Source organism: Numida meleagris, chromosome 1, assembly GCF_002078875.1.
Source record: "Numida meleagris isolate 19003 breed g44 Domestic line chromosome 1, NumMel1.0, whole genome shotgun sequence".
Lineage (NCBI taxonomy): Eukaryota > Metazoa > Chordata > Aves > Galliformes > Numididae > Numida > Numida meleagris.
The window spans coordinates 163,523,161-163,549,277 of NC_034409.1; the positions used below are offsets into that span (position 1 = coordinate 163,523,161).

General features: G+C 40.1%; 1 protein-coding gene across 1 annotated transcript in view; it reads right to left on the bottom strand.

The window, feature by feature from the left end:
* The window catches only part of SUGT1 (SGT1 homolog, MIS12 kinetochore complex assembly cochaperone), a 26,313-nt gene continuing 282 nt past the window's right edge, over positions 87-26,117 (bottom strand). Inside the window, exons 3-13 of the mRNA XM_021374750.1 lie at positions 22,622-22,712; positions 21,860-21,929; positions 21,416-21,486; positions 17,342-17,395; positions 16,015-16,031; positions 15,112-15,146; positions 14,439-14,535; positions 13,318-13,425; positions 1,923-2,013; positions 1,194-1,375; positions 87-628 (exon numbers count right to left, since the gene is read on the bottom strand). Coding sequence (XP_021230425.1) covers positions 527-628; positions 1,194-1,375; positions 1,923-2,013; positions 13,318-13,425; positions 14,439-14,535; positions 15,112-15,146; positions 16,015-16,031; positions 17,342-17,395; positions 21,416-21,486; positions 21,860-21,929; positions 22,622-22,712 — 918 coding nt within the window. The 3' untranslated portion in view covers positions 87-526. The remainder of the gene's footprint in view (positions 629-1,193; positions 1,376-1,922; positions 2,014-13,317; positions 13,426-14,438; positions 14,536-15,111; positions 15,147-16,014; positions 16,032-17,341; positions 17,396-21,415; positions 21,487-21,859; positions 21,930-22,621; positions 22,713-26,117) is intronic.

A 26,117-nucleotide genomic window follows, 5' to 3' on the forward strand; every position in this document is an offset into this window, starting at 1 on the left:
TTTACTTTCTTAGCTGTATGCTTTAAGTAACTTCCCTCCATCAAAAACCAAGATTACAAAAAATGAAATAAAGAAGCTTCTGTATATAAAGTTGTATTTACAGTTTTATTTAGCAGAGTTAAAGAGCAAACAATTTTAACATTGTTGTTGTAAAGTATTTTTACCCAAAGTTGCCAAGATCTAATAAGTTATTGAACAGAAATATCAGGCGTAAGGCAATGATCCTTAACAGCCCATTAGAGATCATCCTACCCACAAAGAGCGGAGCTGATAAAGGTGGTAGAAAATTTAGATTGCATTTGACTCAATTTCCAAAAACTTGACAGAAGTGATGAAAACAGGATTCCACTCTTGAATACATCTTTAACATCTGCAGATGAAGGAATTTATAAAGCACGCAAAATGTAAAGACAATTCCTGTTTCCAAGGGAACATTGCAGTGCTTTGAATCCAAGAATGCTATGTTCATATATAGTGGCCAGTACATGACTATGGCAACACAGATGGTAAAAGATTAAAAATAGGATTAGTATTTCTTCCATTCCATATCATCAGGAGGATTTACTTCTACCTTCCTTTTACCAACATCTGACCAGTTGGTGCTCAGAACTGTGCCTCCAGACTCCATCTGCAACATGAGAAAACATTTGTTTAGTTTGCTACAGGAATTCCAGTAATATAGAAGTCACAGCAGATACCAAATTCTGAAGAAACCAACATTTAAACTTCATGTAAAAGCAATTTACACAGGAATTTTGTGCACGTTTGTTGAATGAAATTTGACAGTCATCAGTCCATAATCTTCAGCCTAAAAATACTTGTTTATCAGTACTGGTCATCATGAGAAGTTAATTAACAGGAAGCTTTTAGAGGGTCACTCACATTCTTGCAAACTGTACATATGAAGAACTAAGAGAAATTTGATTCTTTCATGCTGGCAACAACTAAAGCTCTCTAGGAACCAAAAACTATATTCCCTCTGCTAACACTAACTGAAACAAAGAAACCAAGAACAAAGCACAACCTTCCACTGAGACCTGTTACACCAACATCTCTCCCACTGAACCAGTGCCATTTATTACAGGCCCAGGGCCTTGCTGAATAGAAGCCTCCTGACGCATGCAAAGCTTAGTAAAACATGACACTGGGCAAAAGTTATACATTTCTTTAAAGAAAAAAGAGTGAAGACTTACAAACGATTTGTTCATGGCACGTTTCACTTCATCTGTACCATCTGAATAAATCTGCTGGAAAAGTTTATTTAAAGCAGCATCTCCTTCTAGCTTTTCATTCTTTTCTTCTTCTTTGATTTCAACTACCAGTTTGTCCCAGTTCCTTGTATAGTGAGAGGATGATGGATATAAGTGCTGGGTGTCTGAAAAATGGAAGCGTTAGTTAGCTAACTGTGTTCTACAGACTTCTAAAGCTGCAGTTTGCAGAACAGACATGTAGGTACCTAGTGAATCTGACATAATCAAAGTTGAATGTGATTCACTCAAAGACAGGCTATAAATCAGTTCTGAAACACTGCAAAAGCATTACTTCTCAAAAGAAGCAGAATACTTCGGTAAATAATACTCATTATTTAGGTAATAATATAAGCACAACGATGCAAAGAAGTTCAAAACAGTGACTGAAATAAACATTTGAACAGATAAAAGCCTAGAGGAATTAATGACAAGCATACATCCTCAGCAATTCATCAGATTAACAGAAGTTATGACTAAATTTAATACATTAATTTTAGTAATGCCCTGCAGACTATTTCTGTCATTTTCATCCAGTAAAAACAAGACTGTAAGGCTTTTTGTTGTAAATACAACACAAATTTTATTAAAAACTTTTAACACACCAGTTGTTACTCGTATCTGGAAATACCTTAACAAAAATAAAACTTGTAGTTCTAAATTCAGATAACAAACCTGGCATAAATTGCTTTAACTTAGGAGAATCTCCCTGTCCCTCCAGTTTCTCCCATCTTACAGCTTCTGGTTTCTTCATTTTTATTTCAACCTACAAAACACAAAGCGAAGAACAAATTCATCCAGATGGCAAACAGATCAGACAAACAGTTTCAAATTAGTTGGATTTTGTAACAGCAAGAAAGTAATTACATTTGGTTTAGAAACAATCTCTATTACAAAGCCTGGCACTGCAAAAAGATATGCCTACCTAACCAGATGAAGTTGTGGGACTTCAAGTGACTTGTCAACTAAGCTCTGATATAAGAGCTAAGCAGTCACATAAGAGTTTCACCTTTTTGTTAGTACTACTTTCTTATGCTTACTATTTGCTTGATTCCTTTCGTAAATTACGGCACCCCAGAAGTAATGATAGATCGCAACGTCTCTACACTGCCAGGCACCAAAGCACATTTAAGCATCCACTTTTGCCAGTCAGCTTTAGTAAGCAAATTAGAACTTCTGAATGACTGCAAAATCCAAGTGTTAGACTTAATTTTCACCCACCTAAAAAAAATAAATACTGGTTTTGGTGTATACTATACAAACCAGAGAAACACCTGGGAACTATGCTGATCCTTCCATTTGAGAAATGCAGAAGCTGTATTCACTTGGTTCAATGAACAAACTGCTACAAGAGAAAACTGTCTAGTATTCACTGACAGAACCGGTAATTAAAAGTGGATACGGCTGTAATTATCATAGAAGAAACAAAATTAAGTGAAGTACGTCATGCCTCTATTCACAGCTACACACAATCCCTTTAGACTACCACATGGAAACAGTTCTTCCACAATTAACCTTAACCTTTGGTCACGGGATAACAGTTGCAAAACAAACTCTGCAAAACAAGGACTGTATAGTGTCACTTCTAGATGACAAATTCACTTCAGAAAATGTCAAAGTTCCTGTGATGTTATCAGCTGACTTAAATCTGTGCCTGCTAAGCCTCAGCAGTTCCTTATTTCTGCACAGCTTAGCATAAGAGAACTCTCCGCTCTTCCTAAAGCCGCTATAACCTGGAGATCCCTGCAGACCCAAGAACAAAGGCACCTCTGTAAAAGCTAAGCCTAGAGATCCCAGCGGCACACTCCTTGCACAGCATCGCGTTGATATGAAATGTGAACTTGACTTCATCCATTCTTCAAATCAGTCACTGATAAGTAACAGTCCAAGATGCCTTATAAAAATAAAGAGCTCTTTTAGTTTCCAAACTGTCATATTTGCAATCATGCTGTGCTTTAAGAAACAGAATATTTAATTACCGCTGCTCCATTTTTTTTTTTCTTGGGGAAAATACCACTTCCCTTGACAAGTTTAAGCACACATTTTCTACCACTAACTTGCACTGAGAACAACAAGAAGGCACGAAGCATAGAACGAATGCTCTTCGAAACAGGATGGAGCTTCAGTTTTGTTGGGTTTTCTTTGTTTTGTTTTTATAAAGTCCAATAACTACACAGAGCTGAATTCCTCACTCCCTGTGTCTGAATTTCAAATGTTTTCAGCAACCTTACACATTAAGCATCCTGGTATCAATCTTTAAAAACAGCTATTGTTCTATTTGATCAACCTGCTATACCTGAAGACATCCTGCATTCCGGTGTTTAATACTGTCATCTGTATGAACACCAGATTCCTGCTGTAACCATGCAGAAGCACCATTCAAACTGTGCCAACGATTACTCTTCATTAAGACTAAAGGAGTCAGCAAAGCTTCCTTCACTGGACTCTTCTAAAAACACTCTGGAAATTACAACCATGAAGCTCATTTCTGAGCACTACACTCACAAATCTCATTCTCTGCAATTAGCACAAGGAAGCTAAAATATTTTTTATGTATCTACATATAAGTAGCTCCACACCAGAGCTAGCAGGTTGGGTTTTTTTTTATTTTATTATTGGATTCGGATCTTATGAATCAAACATCTAAGTTAATTAGCCACTTACAAAGGCGCTAATTGGTTAGAAGTGAAGCACTAAGTCTTAATTTAAAACCACCTGTCTCTCCTGCACTTCCTACACGACTCCTCTCAAGTTGCACAAACCATTATCAACTCAGCTGCACATTTAAGCTGAGGAGGCCTTAACCGCAAGATTTTTATACCCTGACTGCTAGGGCATCTCCACTGAACAGCCTATAATGACAACAGCAAAAGCCAGAACGTTTTCAATACTGAAGTTGCTTGCACCTATGCCACTTCCATTTTCCTTCGGCCTGTTTCCCCCTTGGCTATCTCCTCTTATCCTTACACTTCAGGCTTCCACCACCATCCTTCAGTATCTCAAACACAGACTACATCATCTGTACTATTTCTAGTGCAGCAAAATACTTAACCTGAACTTGTAAATACAGACTTCTATGCAGAGTACAATCCTCCTCAAAGATGCCTTTGGCTATTCAGAGCACTCTGCCCACACGTTCAAGAAAAATCTTCATACTTCTGCAGTTCCAATAATCCCCCTCTCCTTTTTTAATCTGCTAGATGGTACACTTTCCTCTCTGAAAGTGGCCCAGAGCTGGTTACTATATGGCAAACATCCCCAAGGAAGAAGAAATGCTACAAACTCATTTTAAGAGACAGATTCCTTAAATCTAAACCATTTCAACACTGCCAAACTACAAGTATATACAGCCGAAAAATGGAGACAGAATGCATTTATGACATGATGAAGCCTTTATCTCGTCTACTCCATCCACTTCAATTCAGCTCATCCACTAGGGAAAGTGGCAGACAAGAGCAAAACTAGGGAAATCATTAGCTGGATACCATTACACAACCAGGTCCTCCAAAAATAAAGCTACAAAACTCTGCTTGTGAAGATGCACATTTCTGCAGCTTGAGAGCTTTACTCGATCACAGGAGAAACAACTCTGTGAGCCCCAATTATGTGCACAAATGGCAATAAATGCATTTTAATGAACGTTTTCAAGCAGATACTGACAGCTCTCACACAGACAAGTAACATCATTTATGTCACACCTAACACATAAGTACTGTTAGTTTTTTTTTCCTCTCCCTTGAAAATATTCAGTACCCAGGCAAGAGAAATACACCTCAGTGTTTTGCCAGCTCCTTTGATTTAACATTTATATTTCATTAAACATATGCCTGTGCGGCTCATGCCAGCTTTAGAATAAGACAGGAAAAATTCACCGTAAATTAAACGCTTTGCATGCCAGTTTAAGAAGCTGGCTCTGGTTAACCACTTAATCAAATGCTGTTTTAAAAACCTTTTGTAACAAAAGAAAATCAATAAAAAAAAGGTTCAAAACCTTTAGGCACATGAAGCTTAAGTCATACATAGGTCCTGGTTATTCTACAAATTCAAGTTCACTAATGCACAGTTACACTGAGCCCGTTTTCCATAGTTACTCCTTACAGAAACTGTCATTCACCGAACGCAGCAAAAGCCAAGAAGCTCTGAAGCTGCATTCCTCAGAAATACAAAACAGAGGACAGTGCAACACGAATGATGCTTTACACCCATCTGTACCCACTGACTCTTGCTCATACCACAGAGCTCTGAAAGAAGTCTGCCTCCACCTTTACACTGTCCCATCGGGTGGGAAGAAGATGGGCTGGACAAATGGGCCCACGAGAACCTAATGAGGTTCAACAAAGCCAAATGCAGGGTGCTGCACTTGGGCCAGGGCAATCCCAGGTATTTATACAACCTGGGGGAAGAAGTCCTTGAAAGCAGCCCTGAGGAGAGGGACTGGGGGGTCCTGGTGAATGAGAAGCTGGGAATGAGCCAGCAGTGTGCGCTGGCAGCCCGGAAGGCCAACTATGTTCTGGGCTGCATTAAAAGAGGAGTGGTCAGCAGGGAGAGGGAGGTGATTCTCCCCCTCTACTCAGCTCTCATGAGGCCCCATCTGGAGTACTGCGCCAAGGCCTGGGGGCCCCAGCACAAGAAGGATGTGGAGCTCTTGGAAAGAGTTCAGAGAAAGGCGACTAAGATGATCAGAGGGTTGGAGCACCTCTCCTATGAGGAAAGGTTGAGGGAACTGGGCTTGTTTAGCTTGGAGAAGAGAAGGCTCTGGGGAGACCTCATTGTGGCCTTCCAGTACTTGAAGGGAGCATATAAACAGGAGGGGGAACGATTGTTTGTGAGGGCAGACAGCGATAGGACAAGGGGGAATGGTTTTAAACTGAGACAGGGAAGATTTAGGTTAGATATTAGGAGGAAGTTTTTCACACAGAGGGTGGTGACGCACTGGAACAGGTTGCACAGGGAGGTTGTGGATGGACATGGCTCTGGGCAGCCTGGTCTAGTGGTTGGCGACCCTGCACTTGGCAGGTTGAGACTCGATGATCTCTGAGGTCCTTTTCAACCCAGGCCATTCTATGATTTCCTCCTCTCAGCTTTTTTTTTTTTTTTTTTTTTTTTTTTTTAAGGTTGAACAGCTTCTCCTTGCAGCTCATGGCTTGCAGCCACCTGACCACCTTGACAGCCCTCCACTACAATAGTGCTCTTCCTGCACTGGGAAACCCAAAAAAGGACGATACTGCAGATTTTTGAAAAGTTCAAATGCATCTATCATTCATTTTCTATTGTCTTTTTCCCCGTTCGAATATCCCTGGATTTGAGTCTCCAAGTGACAAAAGGAAAAAAACCACCATGGAAATTTGACAGTGATTCGCGCAATACTTCTCTGAAATTGAGTGTCAAACTGAGGAGACACATTGGGTCTCCCTAGAAGAGACCACATCAGCAGTGAAACAATACAAGTTTCTAGTCATACAGGTAATGGATTTTTTTTTAAGCAACTAACAGAAATCAAGTAAAATTTATTTGTAGCCGAATCCAAGCACTAGGTATGAGAAAAGGTGCCAGGAAAGACCTCAGAAGCCACCTTAAACTATTTCATTGGTAATAACAGGGTACAAAAAACACTGCTTCAAGAGGAGCGGAATAAAAGAGCATTTCATCTAATTTTAAGAAAGAATTTATCCCCTTATCCAACACTGATTAGTCAACATTAAGTTTACAGGTAGAAGTTTACTGCTACAAAGCCCCAAACTTCTGGCGAGCTAGGTTTTGCTTGAACTTACTGTTCTAGGACAGAACTCACCAGTTGAGATGAGAAACATAAAAAAGACCAAAATTCTTATAAAAAGAGAATTCTGGTACGCGCTGACAAGTTGTGAGAAATTTATTCTAACTTCTAATGCATTTTCTCTTCTACAATTCATGCTAAGGGAAAGTTTGCTCAGAAAATTTGTGTCGAGCTCTGATCAGACAGATGAAGGAAATCAAATCTGGCAGAGCTAGAGCAACAGCTCAGACATTAGTTTTAAAATGTATGAAAAATACCCTTTTAAATTCTGATGTTTTGCTATATTTAACACATGAAAATAAGAAATCGGGGTTTCCAATCAACTCCTTAGTTACTGGAGTTAGTTATTCCAGTCAACTCCTTAGTTATTAACTCCTGATGACTGTTACTGAACTACTGATTGTTCTGCCCTAGCTGTACGTTTTAAATGTTGAGAGTTGTCATTTCACAATCATACAACATATTCTGTTGTCTAAATTTATGGCAAGGACAAAATAGCACCATCTTCTAAAATGAGTATGACCCATTCAAACTTGAATCTAAAAATCTTATGCACACACGGGTTTAGTATCCTAGTTATTCAAAGAATTTTTACAAATTGCTTATATTCTGAAGTCCAAGAAATGTGGTTTCAATAAAGTATTCTGAAATTAAAATAACACTCCAGTGTCATCAGAAGTTATTGAGAACTAATGAATTTGTTCTGTAGAAAAGGTATCACAAGAACAGAAGGGATCTGGCACGCACCTTTCCTTTGCCAGCTAGGTACTATGGACAGCTGAGTGTATAATGATCCAGGTTTTCACCCTACTGATGTTAAACAGCAACAACTCGTTAGAATTTTGGATTTGAACAGAAGCAGCTAGCTGAACAGATCACTTCTGTAGCCTAAGCTCTTTGCCACATCCCTTTGTACATAACTATTCATATGCCTGTTGTTCTTATACCTACCTTCTCTCAAGACAAGAAAAAAATCTCTTGCATAAAATGTCTCTTTATACACTTATATAAAGCATGAACATTGATTTATACACTCGTTTAAAATATATTCTTCAATATTAAGAAGTTTTGATCTGCCCCACACCCATCTGCATTCACAGGGAAGAAAAAGTGAATTTATTTTGAACCAAGCAAATATCATGCCAATTATCAAGAAGGTTTCTTTATGGTCTAGCCAGAAAATTGGTCCATCTAACGCTGCTGAAGAGATGCAAGAAGTTTCAGAAAAGCATCCAATTCCTATCTTAAATATCAGTCTACTATTTACAGAAAACAGTCAAGAAAGTACAGGGGAGATAGGAATCTGCATGAAAGCTTCATGGTGAAACAAGAGCACAAGGGCAGGCAAGGCTGCATTCAAGCCACTGCCAACAACTGGATACAAATAACCAAAGTGACAAAGTCTCTTCTAAGGATACGACTGCAAGAACCAACTTCAGCTAAAATAAATCCATACCCTCTTTATCTAATGGTGTGCGTTTGCCTCTGAATAAAGAGGCACGCTCTTGGAGGGTAATCTGAAACAGTTTCATCTTTGCCTTTTCCTTTACATTTAACAAGAGGCAGTGTGCTTTTCCAGTAAAGCTGCTCAGGGTATTTCAAGGTTTGCACTGCAAAATGCTGGTTTGAGGAAAAGAAACACGCCACTGATGCACACTACCATATTCTTGGCATGAAGCTGCTGAGAGCATGCTCCTACCTCAGATCTCTCTATTAAGTAGCAAATGTCAGCTGTGAAAAAATGCTGAGGATTTCTAACACCTCCCATGTTTGCAGCAAACCTTTGATGTCTAATTAAAGGGAAGTTTGGGGGTCAAGAAACTGCTTTTTGCTACTTTTTAAATGCCTCTAAACTGCTGCATGCCATTGCTAGCAAAAAGCCCAAACCACTAAAAAAGTAAAGACGTACAAAAGCTGTGCTGAGACTACTTGCAGATGCAAGATAAAGGCGAAGAGACAGCAAGTTTCCTTCAGGAGTGTAAAGCACATGCTAAAAGCACATATTCATCCTCCCCTGTGCTATTTGTGCATTTGTACTTCCCTGCCATGTCTGCTGGACAGAGATAAATCAGCTAACTTCACTTCCAATATATTTACTCCATCGTTTGCAGTTTTTGTTGTTTTTTTTTTTTTAAATGAAGGGAACATGAAGATAGTTGCACACAATCCACTTCTAAAGAGCAAACTTGTTCCAGCCTTTACATTTTGGCTCCCTCTGCTGGAAATAAGTTAAAAAGCCAAGTAGCACCAAGTGTACCTTCCATCAGCTGCTGGACGTTTTTAGTATGGTACAGTTCTGGCCACCTCATCCAACACCTGAGCACAACTGAGGACAACTACCAAACAGACAGAAGTCCTACCTACATGCTTTTTGCAGTGTTCTATTAGATACAAAGACCAGATATAAGTCTCAAATTTACACAGCGCTTTTTTTGAAGACGTGGTTACTTTTTGCTTGATCAGATTACCATGGAAATGTTCCTCTAAGCAGTCAGACACCTCTGAGAGACTGGAAGTTAAGCAGCAATACTGTGTCACCATTAAAATTCTCCGAAAGAACCAGTTGCAGGGTATTTAAGCTCTGCCTGCTGCCTGCAGTTACTTCAAAATATGTAATTCTGCAAATAAAAGTAAGGCTGTTTTCTCCTCCTGAGTTTCCATCTTTATCACTTTGCATTTGCCAAGTGATGCTGAATTTTAAGCAGTGTTGAGAGATCCCCCTCCAGCTTTCCTCAGCTACCAAAACATGCAGGACTGCTTGATCACCTGCCAGTTCTATTGTTTCAAACTCTATCCACTACATTTATTAGTTCTAAGAGGTTAAGTGAAACTCAAAGTCTCTAAGTCTACCCACTGCTAAACCTCACTGTACATTCCTGTTTCCTCATACAGCCGAAAAGACCAGATTATTCATTGCCTAGTGACGACTTTCAGTATGCTAGTGGCAATGTGGCTCATATTGAAAGCAGCAGTACAAAATAAAGCACTGTGAACACACGCAGGTATTCTTATCTGAAATTACTGAATTACAGGAAAACTTCTGCTTCTACCCCATGAAAGCACAACTTCCTCAGAAGCTTCTAATCGCTTGATTTAACTGGTAACTCTCATGCTACGGTTACAGACAAATCACAGAGCAAGTCGTTTGCGGAGCAATCCCACAGCTGCTGTCCTGCAGAAATCCAGGCTGGGAGAAGCAGGAAGGAGCCACAGTCTATTTCAAGTGCAAAGGATTCCTTCCAATATGAAGTAGATCATGAAACTACTACGAGAAAGCTCTGGCAAGGTTAAGCTCATTGAAAAGGTGAAGCCAGTGACCACTATAAGTCGCAGAACCACCTCAGCAGGATCCTGCTGGACTCAGTGGTTCCCAGCAGCTCTGGGAATGAAAGAGGCCGCTGCTGGAAGCAGCTGTACACGAGAATGATTTTTTCCAGCAGCATCCTAATCGCTATCTGTACTTAACCTTCTGGCTTCAGTACTCGTGTCTCAGGCACGTTATCAGCAGCTCTAAAAATAATCTCGTCCCTCTCTACTCATCAGCTAGCCTTCAAACATGCAGCAAGATGAAGAGACTTCACTATGTCTGTTACTGTCATAAAGACATGAGAGCTCTCCCAAATACCGCCTTCTAATGCCATTCCTCTTGAGAGGCTTTTCAGTCACATTTAGCTGTGATACATAAGCACGTACCACCGTACACTTTGGGGACTCTTTCTTCTCTTGGCCCAGTCTGGGGACTATTGCCAGGACTCTGGGTGGGATTTTGTTTTAGTTTGGTGACAGGTTTTTGTTTGGAATGGGAAAGAGAAGAGATAGAACAGGAACTCCCAGGGAACCAGCGAAGATGGAAGATTCTGATTTTCAGTCCAATGGAGAACATGCTTTTGAAGCGAGTTTCCCTTCATATTCCTTTACCATCTTGATTCACACTGGAAAACCAGCCAGGAGCATGCGACCAGGACTCCTCTCTAGAACTGGAAGACCTGTTCCAGGAACATTCCTAACCTGCTCCCCTTGCTAACAAGGCCTCAGTCCACGAGACCAGACAGGAGTCTGTCTGAAGTAATCCCTTGACTACAGCCGAGCTGCTTGGTCTAGTATACCATGCTACAAAGGAATGAATGTACATACAGCCAAGGTGGCTGCAACAGATCCTATTGTTCTGAGCTCACTTGGAAGAAGGAAGCATGTTTAGGAGTCTTTAAACATCCAGCTAAATCACTGATAACTTTTCATGACCAGCAATCTCTTTTATCCTAGCTGTTCAGAGGCTTGACCAAAGTTATCTCTAAATTCCACAGACCCTGATGTCTCACAGGCCAGTCTCTCAGCCTCTGTTATAACTCATTCATCACTTTAAAATGGAAAACCATGACAGCTTCAGATGTATTAGTGATGCAGGAGGACTCAAATATGCAAGATCTTGCAAATCAGCACCTTCATACATCTACACTGTGGGTTCGACATCTCCAGTTTCTTAATAGCTTTGAAGAATTATATTAACTAACAAAGAATCAGATGTAGTGAAATGCCCGTACTATTCAAAGAAATAGCTGCATATTTTCCATATTGCTCATGAGAACAAAGTACAGACACAAAACTGTCGCAACAAAATCTGCATTTCCAGTACTCAGACAAGCACTGATGCTGCATCGATCCCTTAAAGCATTTCACGTTTGTCAAAATATTTTAAGCCTTTAAAGAAGACCTGGCATGCTCAAGTATCCTTAACGCAGAGCTGCATGTGAAGTTTCTTCTTCAGACTCCATCTGCTGGTCAGAACCAGAACTATTTGATGCATCATTCAAACCTATATTCTTTCACTGGATTTTCACAGATGACCTTACATTATCCTTTTCTGTGAGAGGAAGTACATAGCGAAGTGTCGACTTCACTTGCTAGAACACCTCCTGGATTTGCTCTTATCCTGTTCTGCCTCAAAAGTACTCTCTCCAAGTTACACAGGAACAGCAAGATTTGGAAACAAATGCGGAATATTTACAATTCAGACACTGCTTGAACAACTGAAGCTTTTACGCCACTTTAAGAATAGTGGTCTAAGCCAGACTTCAGACTACTAGAGATTACTCAGCTCCAGAACAACTAACCCAGGCTAGAGATAGGAAGACAAAATCATGTTCGCTCCCAGCAGCACTGAGATGCTGGCCTGATGCTTCACAAAAGCAATGACAAACTTCAAGGCACACGAAAAGCGTAACAGAAGCTAGATAGGAATACAAGGCAAACAGAACCTCACAGTTACTCATATGAACAGGGTCTGTATCCATTCTACCTCAGTTTATAGAAATAATAATGGAGTAGCAGACTTTGTATGTACTTTGGGCTCCCTGTTCATCATTTCCCACAGCGTAAAGACTCATGTGATTCAACCACACAGCCTGCTCAGCTTCTTTAGTGTGATGAGCAGAGAAACAAGGCCAGCTTTGTGGAAATCCTCTCTGGTCACCTTGAAGGTCCTTTTCTCTGAAAGCATGCAGTGTTATTGTAGGTGCCTTTTTGAGAAGGGAACAGGTGAAACGGAACATGAGAAAGCAATGAAACTTCCAAAAGCTGTGTAGAACCACTGCTGATATAGAAGGAATAAATGGTTTTGATACTTTCATGCTTCAAAGATTCAGACTTGGCTCTGTGGACAACGTTTATGTCTACATGGTATAGCAACAACATATACTATACAAAACCAGTCAGCTTCTTATGTTTCTATACCTGTAGTACAGAAGAAAAATGCTGGGATGAAAGCCTTCTTTCTGTCATCATGCAACTTCCAAGTGTCCAGCAAGCACTGCTTCCAAGAACAGCATTGAATATATACAGCCTCATGAAAAGCCATGAACAATTAACACTATGTGTAACTTCTACCAGCAGGAGAGGGTCGTGAAAGGGTCAAGAATTATTTCAACACTGCAGTTCTCAAACTCAGCCATTTATTTCTTAGGCAGAAAAAGATGACTGCTCCATAACACGATACTGACTCCTAAAAGTTTAGTAACAAGGAGTTCATACTTTCTAAATACCTGAATTGTAGGAGTAAAGGCCACAGTCATCTTTTAACAGCAACTGTTAAAAGCATCCTCAACATAACTGGTTTGCACTTCAGTAAGTACCATCACATCACTATTTCTAATATTTGCACGAGTTTAGGACACCTTCCACTGACCATACGGCACCTTGAAGAAAAAAACAATTCTATCTGAAAAGCAAAATATTACAACTGCTGCAATGAGACATGATGATGATCAGAAAAAGAAAGAAATTGCGTTAAGAGCTTACCTTTGTTGAAAGCACTTTAAATGTACTTTGCTCTGGCACTATAGAATGAAGAAGAACAAGCTTTAAGTTGTAGTCTTCACCTGATGGAAGCCTCACCGATGCATTCATCTGTTAACAGTTGAAAACACAGCTCTAGTCATCTTTGAGAGCAGTTAGCCATTTTGGAGCCAAGAACTGTCATTTGACATCAAGACAAAGCAATTAATGATGCTTTACTAGGATCCTTAAAACATCAGACATCAGAATTTCAGACAAAACCCCTACATTACTGCATTATTCAACAAGGTGTTTGAACATACACTACAGAATTGAAATCTCCTACTCGTTTTTTAGCCAGTGAGTACTTTAAAAGCCTACTATCTTGTCAGCTTGATCTGCATTCCCTAGGGAGAGAATTATAGCAAATGAAGTATCAACATATTAATAATGGAACGTGAAAACAATTTGCAACTTCCCTTCTAATTCATGCAAGCTGTGTTAAAATCGTGTGAGCACTTGCCACACATTAAAGACTACAGTAGCAATCAAATACTTCTGCAGTTCACCAAGCATCAACTTAGCTGCGAATAAGAACCTAACTCTTTGACATTTACCCTTAATTAAACACAAATGTCATCACACTGCATACAGTATTACAGAGATTACCATACCTCCTTGAAATAGACACTTTGCCACAATTGACAGTTTTAGAGATACAAAAAAATCAAAATGAACCCACCAACACATTGTTCTTCTGCTATCATCCTAAAATTACTTACTCCTAACTACTTTGAGAGTACTTTCCACGCATCTGGAGCATGAATGCGCAGAGATACACTCAAACACTTTAACTCCAGATCATTTCCTCCAACAGGTAAGCAGCTGAAAAGCAGATGCTCCCTCTGCAGCATGTTCGCCACACTGCACATTGAGTGCAAATCCTATGGACCTCGCTGTGGCAATAGCTCACTCAGTTCACTTGATTCAGCATACACATATCTACAGCGTAACTGGATGTAAAAATGCTCAGACTAAAGACAGCTTCTAGCATTTCTTCATGCTTTTAATAAAAGTGAACATCATTTGATAGAACTACATCTTGTGGAATCTAGGGATGCTTATCAATAATCAACAGAAGTCACCTCTTTCTCTGAGAACTGTACTCTGACACCGTCCTTCTGGGCATTCTTGATCATTATCGTCACAATTACTTGAGATTCTGTTTGGTACCAGTCATACCTTAAAAAAGAAGAAAAAACGCCTCTAAGGAGATGTTTAAAAACAAAAACAAGCTAAAAAAAAACAACCCACAACTCCCCACACAACACAAAAACTGGAACATTATACTATGTAGTTCAAGGCAGAGGGGAGAATAGCGTCCTTCCACAGAGCAGCTACAGATTTGACATGCATTCAGAGAATAGAAAAATGTTTAATCAAGAAATTTATGACAATTGGGTCACCTTAACCAATTCACATTCTTGTCTGCCTTCAATAAATTAAACAGCACATTTTACTTCAGGATCTTAAAAGCATCTCAAAAACATTATCTACACTAGGCACTATGAGTGAGTCTTTGAATTAAGCTCACAATGATAATTAGAAACAGAAGCTAGAATGTCTACTCCGTTCCCCACCCTCCCAGTGAGAACAAAGTCAATGACACTGTTTGAGAAACAATTCACTTAGAAACTTCACAAAGTGGCAGTCTACAGAATTTTTACAGTCATTATCTTGCATCTCCAATCCCCAAGTCAGCGAAGAACAGTTAAGACAATCATTTTAGCTCCCACAGCAAAGCTGAAGTCAACTTACTTGATCTTGGCTGACAGAGGTTGCTGCTGTGTATTCTAGATGAAGCACGTTGCATAGGAAAGAAAGTCACATCAGTGTAAAAGAACATACATCAGCGTACCAGACATATGTAAGAATAAAGATACAAATCACTTTCATACTGATCACTTTTCTTATGTATGTGCATTAACTTCCAAAAGAAAGATGAAATTCTTCCCTCTATGTTTAAATTATGACTTCTAAAGTCTATCATTCAGACTGATAATGCACACACTTAGCATATCTTACTATACACAGGCCACACATTTGATAAATAGCGACTAGTTCAGCTTTAATTTCTTTCTTTCCTGGCTAAGAAGTACACTTGAAAGACACACAGCAGCCGTGCTGCTCATCTGTGAGTCACAACGGAAACCTGAAACAGGTCTGAGAACGTATGGCATGGTTTTTAAACGTAAAAACCCTTTAAATTATATGTCTTTATATACACCCACCTTATTTTCTGTACATTTTCCCTCTCTATCCTATTACTAAGCCATAAAAAATGGCACAAAAATTATTTTTGTCTCAAAAAAAAGTCAATTTTGACATTTCTTTTGAAGATCTTCAATTAAAAAGGGAAATACGCTTGGCTGAGTTACAGCTGAAGAAAAGTCTGCAAAACCCACATGTAAAAGCTACCAGAGAAAACTTATCTTCTAGCAGTCACAAGCGAGTTAGCATTGACAAGATGAGCTGTTTTTTTTTTTTTTTAAATTAGGCCACAGACTGCAAGTAAGTTGAAACTGACTTGAACGAGTGCACAGTAATTTCTAGACATGTATGCCATCCCTAAGTTTTCAGTGTTCAAGCTTTAAGAAGCTACTGAGTTCCACAAGCATGTTTGAGACAAAATTCAAAACAATATTAAGGAAAACACCTTACCACTTCTGCCTGGGATCCTGCAGGGAAAAAAAAGACAAAAAGAGATGCACTTTCAGAAAAAAAGTGAACTCACACGTCTTTTATTTTAGCTTTCTTCACTTACTCTAGCTATTCTGCATTTATCCCAGTCTCAACCGCACAGGAGTTGAAAGGTAGAGCTGGCATGTTTTTATCTGTTGCCTGAATGACCCTCTATTTTTAATCAGGCTTTCTTCATGCTACCCACTTCAATAAACAACTTGTACAAAGATACAACTGTAATACAAAACATGTTTTGATTAACAGAAGGAACAAGCTTTGCCTTGCTTTCCTTTCCTTACAAGAAAAGGATATAGACCTTCATTTAATGAAATCAAGACCACAGCAAAAAATAAAATGGAAATCACTTCCTGCAAGTCTGTACTAGGTTGACCATCCATTCGTAGGACAAATCTCTCACCAAATCTATACGTCATGCTAGGTAACTACAGCTGGTGAATGAGATGGAATCCTAGCAGACAAATTCACTGGTCTGACCTTAAATACAGGGTAACACTTGACTATACTGTAGCTCGGTATTTCATCTTCCAAATGTTTCTCTTAAAATTTATCAGATCAAGTGTTTCAAAAGAAAAACTCAGTTTGTTTCTTTATAACGCACACTGCTAAAAAGATAAAAATCACTGACAAACTGCTTCTCCTGCAGTTGGTTTTTAGGCAACACGCTGACATAAACTCGCATTCTTTCTACTTCCCCATTCTCCAGTAAGCAACAGAAAAGAGAGGAGAAGTCACAATGGGTGGAGGGGAAAAAAAATAAAAAAGGGGCAGCTCTTCTGATACAGCCCATTAAGATCAGCAGGCAGTTAAGCACTGCAGGTAAGTTCACTGCCAGGGGGGTCAGTGTGTAGAAAGATACAAAAGGAAGCCCTGTGCACACTCACTGACTACCACAATAAGACACCAGAGCAGCAACTAGTACCCAAAGGCACTCTCCACATGAAATCAAAGAGTAAAACCACTAGATTTTCACTGCTCTTTCCCACTTGAATTCTCAAGTCTTGAAGAAAATAATTCTGAAGTTGGATTTAGAAAGCAAGCTGACACATGATTCCACAGTTAAAATCAGTTGTCTGAACTTTAACTATATACTCCTCTAAGTCTAAAGTATAGAAGAGTTCAGGATATACAGTCAAGAGAAACAAGGCATAAGAAAATGGGACTTCCTTTTAAATATAAATGTTTTGGTTTAAGGACAAAGTGAACTGTAACCCTTTAAAAAGAAATAAAACAGCTTTAAATAATAGGGCACATCAAATCCTCTAACAAGTAAGGGTGCATCTCTTACCGTTTAGCGTTTCCTCACATCTTTTAATCCAAATAGTAAAGGTATCATCTACATCTAGAAGAGATCAAACACATTAGCATTACAACTCTTCAAGTACTACATGCATTGCATAAAGAATAGTTCCTTTCAACTCCCAGTTGGAACAAATTCATCCCAAACTTGCACCAATTTATTAAATCATGGTATTATTTCTGAGCACCTTCAAGTAAACTCTGTCATTTCAGTTCATTTTTAAGTACTTTATACAGCTCCACTATTTAACTCTGATAAACGTAATTAATTTCAAATTAATTTGTAAGACACTATGCTTTTTTTCCCCTCCACTGACCCATATATGCTACTGCTTTCCAGCTGATCTCTATATGACTGCTAGAGAACAAGAAGTACAGTTTTACACACCTCTCCATTACTCTTCAAATCATTTTTCCCAAACAATTACGTGCTGCCTCTCCAGAGAAATATCAAAAGACATTGTCTGTTCTGTGGATAACCCACAGTTGGTGCAAGTTTGCACAAACACCAGCCATCTTCTCCCGGTGGTTTCAGACGTACATACTTCACATGCATATCTATGGTTTCAGGGACGTGGAAAATAAGTAGGTGACAATTCCACTTTACAAATCAAAACCACAGAAGAGTTTAGTAAGATCATGACAATTCTAGGAAGAAGCTCCCCAGAGAAATGAATTCACTGGAAAATAGCTGAAAAGGTAGGAAAGTACACATCATTTCAGTAAAATTCCCAGCAAAAGCCTTCACCGTGAAGAATGTTAAAAAAAAAGCTGCAACATTACTGACCAACTACTAAGCACAGCTAAATTTTTATCTTTTCACAATAGCTGGAATTCACTTCGAGGGATTCATGCAATCAACTTCCCTGCAGAGGGCTTGAAGAAGCTTAAGGAAAACCCACACAACTTTCCAGCAGACACACACACAAAGATACAATGTGGCTCTACTGCAGTTCTGCAAAGAATTCACCTCAGCCCTTCCAGTGTGCATACATTTTAAGGTGTGCCTTATACCAAAATTGCTACCCACTGCAAAGGGAAACAGTCAAATCCATACTTGGCAGCAGGTGAAGAATTCTCTTTTTAACTACAGCCTACAAGATTGCCAAGCAACACAAACAGAAAGATTCAGAGTCATCTGCCCTACTGTCCTTAAAGATCTGCCTCTTTTCCTGTATCCCAGCACGTCATAATTTGAGGCAAGAACTTCTTTTCCTCTCAGTACTTACTCTCTCAAAGAACTTACCAGCAACATCATGAATAACTTTCAGTTCAGAAAGCCTAATTTAGTCTTCACTTGCACACGTTTTCTTTAGAAAGATAACACACTCCATCTTCACTAAATTAATTAGGTGGTCAGAGCAAAAAGGAAATTTCTCATTTTGTGTATTTGTCCTAAATCCACATCATGTACTAACAAGGTGCAGATCAAATTGCTTTTTCAATATGAGGCAAATCAGTGAACTCCAGAACTCCACATGCATCTAGTCTCATGGCTGAGTGAAATCCTGCTTCCTAACTTTACAAAATGAAGAAATACTGCATATTCAGTAATACACCACATCCAATTAATCTATCACTGCAGGTGGACAGTGCAGCACAACAGGCCCAGGGCACCACCAGCAACAAGTGCAAGCAGAGAGCTCACATTCCTTAGCATTCCAAAGACATAAAGCAGACCTCACATCAAGGAACAGGAGCATGTAATGGTGTACTTCTGCCCCCTCGTGTGGCAAAGAAACCAGCCTTGCCAGCACAGAATTCCCTACCGCAGCAGTTCTCTACCAGGCAGCAACAGCCAACATCTTCTCTCTTTATCACCTGCTCAGTGATATGTGGCTAATTTTCCCACCGTGCTTTGTTCATTTTACGCTCGCTACATTTAACTGAAAGTTAATTGTTTTGCCAAAATGCTTATGTTCACGATTATTTTCACCTGGGACCCATCAAACATTTCACAGAACTTCAAAAGCAAATTCTGTTACTGGCATAAATTTGCCAGCAAGTTGGAAAACAAGGAAGCTAAAAATCCATATGTAACAACAACAACAACAAAAAAAACCTCCAAGAATCTCCTCTTCTCACAACGGCTCATAGAATTTCCTGATGATGAAGAACATTAGAAGCAAGCTTCAGATGAGGAAGCAATCAGGAAATACTGGGAAGCATCAGAAACATTTCAACTGGGTCAGCAGCAAAACGACAACAAATTGAATTTGAACAGGTAGAAGTCAAACAGCACGGGAAAATATTAGGCTGTAGTTCAGGGATTCTGTGCTGGCTAAATGCATCCTGGTACTCACTGACTCACCAATGTGCCTGCAGCTCAATGCGCTGCTCTAATCTGTATGGAGGATGCAAGATCCAACAGAATGAAAGCAAAGTGATGCCCTGGCCTGAGAAGGCTTTGCGTGTATTACATGTTTTCAACAACTCCAACTGACAAGAAAGGTGACAAAATCCATGGGCACGAAAAGCTGAAATCAATAGCAGCTACTTGGGGCAGGACAACAATGCAAAAATACAGGGAATTTCTGGCCTTGTCAGCCACTAACACAAACTTGAAGTGACTACTGATTCAGCTCAGGATTTACAGGTTTTGAGATAAAAGAAAACTCGGCTATCAAGTAAGGAAAGCTACAGAAGTCACAAGAAAGAAGCACTCCCATTCACAGGAGATGAAAGAAAACTTGGCTAGACTGCAAAGATCTCCCTCTTACTACTGTTTAAAAAAAAAAAAATAAAGCCAAAGTGGAAACTACCTAGTTATCCAAACAACCCAAACTGAAAGAACTAAGCAGTTTCTTATACTCAGCTCCTCTTCCAGAGCACCCTAAGCTGAAAGCTCTGGTCCTGCAATTCCACCACGTCACCCTCCCACCACCATCACTGCTGCCTCAGCACTACTCTGCCCCTTCCTGCCTGCTGGCTTCAGCACTCAGACCCATCAGAGGGCTATTTCAATGCATCAAAGTGGGCAACTTGTTTTTCTGTTTTTTTTTTTTTTTAAATAATAGTTTTCTGCAAACGTAATGTATTGAAAGAAGAGGCTAAACAAGCTTAAGAGTGGGAGGGGGCACAATCACTTGGCAGGAAGAACTTTAACTAGCTTATGCTCCCATCAAACTCCAGTTTTAGATCAGAGGAGCAGATCACTTGTTTGGGAGAGGCAAAATAATTGCATTTTTGCTAAAGCTTTCAGCCACTTTATGGATAATAAAACTGAAAGATCTTAGACTATGACAATGCTTATCAGAGTAGTGCACTTTGCTCTGTGTAACCTTTAAGATGCTTTTAAGATTTCCTTCCACTGTTGAGAAAGGGAATTGAATGAGGGGAGTTTTATTTGACAGAGGAAATAGGAGGAAAGATAAAGGAACTGTAACCATCTAGAAATTACTTTGTTATATGCTTCCTTGGGTTTTCTACCAAAGTTTTCTGTGTTGAATTCTTTCTTTCCTGCTTCTAGAAGTCAGTCATACTATTAGAAAGCTCTAATTCTTCCCCAAATAAAATGTGTGCAGTTCCAACTGCCAACGCTTTGAGGAAAAGAGAGACCATACACAAGCTTCTGTCGTGCAGCAATAGCTAACGTGAGGAGAAAATCCATTCTGCCAGTTTGAATACCCGCTAAGCTGCATGCTCCTTCTGAAGGCCAGCGCATGAAGTAGTTTAACAACTAAAAATTCCAACTACGCATAACAATTCTGTTCAGAAACTTTTCTCTGACACTTAGTATCACGCCACTGCCACTATTTATTTGCAAGACCTCTGGGAAGCAGGGAAACACCCTCCTTTTGTAAGGCGAGAAAATCATGCACTACCAGCTAAGAATTCCATACACACTTTTAAGCAGTTTTACACTTCCATGTAGTAATTGCACAAGCCTCTTCAAAAGCCAGACCTGTTCCAGATATCTCAAGTCAGGCATCTAATTCCTAAGCCTTAAAAAAACAAAAACAAAAAAAAACCAACTTGGTCTCCACTTTCAGCTACCATATTAGAGAAATTCATTTCTTATTAGTGAAAGAGTATTGTGCACACAAGAAATTTTAATACTTACTGTCCAACTTCTGTCCCTCTTTGAAAGACTCTAAAGCAGATGCATAGTTTTTGATATGGTATTCTCCTAACCTGACACAAAGAAAGAAAAAGCATAAGGAGACTGCAATTACTTTCCAATCTAATCCACATTCTGAAGATCACAGCATCCTCAGTTTATACACCATACTGGTTAAAAATACATGTGTTGGAATTTAAATCACCTACGAAATCTGTTTTTTAAATAGCTAGGACGAAAACATCATCATCCCCCTCCAAAAAAAAAAAAAACCACACCAAAAGATCAATTTTATCTTATAAGCACGGTTTTATTACAAAGGAGTTACAAGCACGGAATTTACTCATTCACAGTCTTGCAAGAAGTTTGCATAAGGCATCTGGATTGTGATTCTTGCTGTCCTAAAGATGATCAGAATATTGTCAGAGCACAACATACGATACATACCCTTTCCTAAGAAGTGCTACAGCATTACTGGGGTTGAGTTCTAGGGACTTCTTTGCATCTGCAACTGCATCTGTTGAAAGTCAGTGTACAGGTGAAGATCATTATAATGTTATGAAAAGCAATGAAGTGCAAGTCTTTTAGTACACCTCAAAAAAAACCCATCACTACTATGTTAGCTTTCTTAGCCTGCACATAAGTCAAACTGAATTTAATTCAGACAATGCTATGGATAGATGAAGTCTTCTATCAGCTACAGAGCTCCAGAAGATGAAGTGTGATCTTCATTTAGTCAAATACTCTACTTAGGTCTGAACTGTGAATCGCCATCATTTACTTATTTATTTTAATTACTGAAAGGAAATTTGGGCCAAATGTTAGTTCAGTTAAACAAATAAAGCCTGGGAAGCATTTAACAACTTCCTACTACAACTGGATTCAGTGTCTACCAAAAAAGCACATAAGGTTGGAAGAGCTTACAACACAAAGCTTAAAATCTGCCTAAGAAGTCTACTGAAAAGAATGTTCCAAGATAGTGCTGTGCTAAACTCAAATGGAAAACTGGGACTGCAGAATATCTGATTCACTGCAAGTTCTGCAGATACAAAATAATCAAGGATGAGGAAAACCTTAAAGTATGACCTAACTGCAGAAACAGCAAACTAAGTTACAGATAACAGTCTGTTATTACTGATTTATCATCTTCTATAAAGAGTGTCATAATACACTTGTAAGAGGATTCTCAGTGTTGCCTGAAGATGTTACCAGTGTAATTCTGTAGAAGAATATGAGCGTAAGCCCGTTGACAATAATATTCGGCATCATCCGGACTCTTTTCCAAAGCTCTTGTCAGTTCCTGTGAAGAAACACAGAGAAACAAGAAATGGCACTTCAGAAATCCCCATGAAGATATATTACTGAGCTCTGTCAAGTAAGACGTCAGAAAAAAAATATCCTGGACTGGCATGAATGTTTACCTATTGATCAGTTTTCATCCATAAAGCTTAACATCAGAGCCTGAAGTACAAGGAACCTGCCACTTACACCCAGTTTGAAGAACCCATTCCTTGCAGAGGAGGGACGTTCAATGCTTTAGCAAGTCTAATGCATAAGTGATCCTGTACATTCCAAAAGCCTTCCTACAATTCTCAGCACATTTGAGAGAAAAATGCCTCACAGAGGGCGACGTGCCTGGCTGTGATCCTGGGCAAGGTGCTCCAGGTGACTCTGCTTGAAGCACGGGTTTGTCTGGACTAGATGATCCCAAGTGGCACATTCCAACCCTCAACCATTCTATGATTCTGTGCTTTGTACACAGTTGTGACAGATTTGAGGAAGCACCGCAATACCAGGGATTTGAAATCAATATACATTAGTCAATACACCCGTGCAGGAATAACACGCTCAAAGTGGTGTAATGTGATGAAATTATATGTTATATGATATTATTGAGCATGGGAGATTGTTCTGAAGCATGCTGAGCAAGAAAAGTACAAGGACAAAAGATTCAGGCAGCACAGGGCTCACAGGATATGTTGCTACACAATGGAAAAAGCATGAAGTAGTCCCCTGCTAGGAAAATCACCGGGTACACAGACTGAAATAGATATATTACACTCTCTGAGAGAAAAGTTTATTATTTTTGCATAACAGAATGAGAGCACAATGACTCAATGCACACCCACTTGGAATGAATGCCCCCAGTTCTCCTACTACCAGGGAGCAAAGCTCTCGTCTTTGCAAGAATATGGCAGGTCCTCCCAAGCTACTTCAGTATGTCACCACGGTACAGTTACTATGTTTGCTAACTTTGCTGGATTTCTATTCAGAATTTGGCAAGCATGAGGGTGGCTAAGATACAGACTTTAAGCCTGTGTAAATGTTAGTACAACACAGCTGCTAGAACTCAATCTCACCAAGCCAGAGAAAAAAGGAAGAGTAGAAGGGCCTGTTTTAACTCAGACTGGCACCCTGCTCTCTTTCATTTATATGCTTATTCCAATTAGGAGCTAACTGGCCACAACAGCTTCTTCCAGTGGCAGCATCAGTGTCATGGAGGATGTACAAACCTCTACGTAAGCACAGCACAAAAATCTAAAACCTCAGAGGTCTCTGAAGAAGTGGGAGGCAGTAACAGCTACAACAAAAAGCAACACTAGATCTAACTGTACAGACATGACCCTAAGTTTAAGGATACATTCAAGAGCAGACATCATTATGCAAATATTCATGGTATACCCATGCTCCAGGACCACATAACACTGAGAGGTGAAGTACAACTTTCGAAACCAAGCAGGGGTCTGACACTGAACACTACAGCTGCCTGACAAGCACAACCCATTCTGTGACCACCTTTCCAAATGTAGCCTCCCATGCTCTGCTCTGAAAACAGGACCACTGGTCAGAACCAGTCTGCAGGAGCAGACTCTCCAGCAGAAGAGATCCAGAACTAGCTTTCACCCAAGGAAAGCAAAGAAAGCCAAAGCCAAGCATTTTCAGCTGGGTAAACTTACCTTGGTTGGCTTTTTGTCGGTCAATCATCACATCTCATTCAGCTACTGAGACACTCCTCCCCAAAACGTATCCTACAGCACAGCTACTCAAGAAGTCAGCCAAGGGGCAGCTGACTGGCACCAAGAGTTACAGATGGGGGACATCAGCTGCAGTTACTTAGACAAACTGAGGCCCTATCCTCCCAGACTCACATACATGCCCCCAGGTTACTTTCACTCCAGGTCCTTACCACGCGATCAAGTTACAAACGCATCTGTAAATCTGGAAGGACATGACTACAGTAACGGTAAGAGTTGGTATGAATTAAAAGTATTCTCAGCCTCCCGTCTCACTTGTGCCTGAATTTAAGGGGATCATCATCCTTTTTCTTCGTTTGACAAAACACCTCACCAAAACAATAAATGCTCATTTCAGCAGTTACTCCTGGTTCTCTCTTAAGTCACCCCCACTTACACCGCAGAGCATTATTCCACACTGCAGAGCACTTCTTCAACTTAAGATGACATAAGAAGCCATTAAGAAGTTTATGGCTTTGTCATTCACTGTTTAAACACAGATGATGACCTCCCAGTTGTATCAGATCCAGGAGCAGAAAGCCAAAGCACGCACTCTGGGAATTAAAGGACTCACAAGTCGCCAAGACACCGCAAGAATGCCATGCTGACTGGACAACTGTCCTGTCAAGCGTGCAAACAGGACACAGCACCACTCACAGGGTGACATGTCCCAGATTACGAATGTTAACTACACGAGCTGAAAGACCACACCTAAGTGCAAGCAAACCTGGTACACTACGTACAGCTCCAAGCTAGTTAAGTCATCAGAATGCGACGCTGCATTATGGGACTCACCGCTCCAGAGATGATCAAACGCAACCTGCCTGCTCAAATCAGTACTTTTAAAAGCAATAAGCACACCAGTAGCACTGCAACAGATACTGAGTAACACCTATAGAATGCTGGCAACAAAAATCTCTCTCACACAAGGTCACCCGATGTACAAAAAACTGAAACAGGAACTAGGCAAAGTGAAGCCACTCTGCCAAGACAGAGAATAACAAAAACACACTCTGACAGTATTCTTTAGTACTTCTGAAGACCTTCTGCTGGTTTGACATCTTGAGTTGCTTTTATACAGCCTCGCTTCAGATCCGCTTTTAGGTATTTTTTTTATCTTCTGAAAAACTTTTGCAACAGTATAGACTCAACTCTGAAGAAGAGTAAGGATGTGCTTCAGTGTTTCCCGGGGTAATGACAACCCAGCATCACCCGGTGCCTCTGCCACCTCCTGCACTCTGCAGAACTAAGAACCCGAGTCCCCCCGCTTCCAGATGCATGAAGCAGAATTACCTACCCACCCTCCCGCCCTGCTTTCTCTCTACCTCACACTTTTAAAGACGAACAACCTTTGAAAACACAGCAACGCAAGTTAATGTGTATAACACCGAGAGAGGGAGAAACAGACCACAGCAGAATAAAGACTAATAAAGACCGAGCAACTTTCTCTGATAAGCTTGTTTACTTAACCGCAAATGACAACTGATTCAGCTATTTGACCCATCCGCATGGCACAGAGAGGGCTTTTATTTCTGCGTTTTCTGTATCAGTACGAGTACGGTGACAGAAGTGCCTTGAATTCCGCCAGGCCCCGCACAGAGGCCGCCCCTCCGCCAGGAGCACAGCAAAGCAGCCCCTGCACACAGCGCTGCTGAAGCAACCTGGGAGAGCCCCCAGCCCCGCCCCCCGCA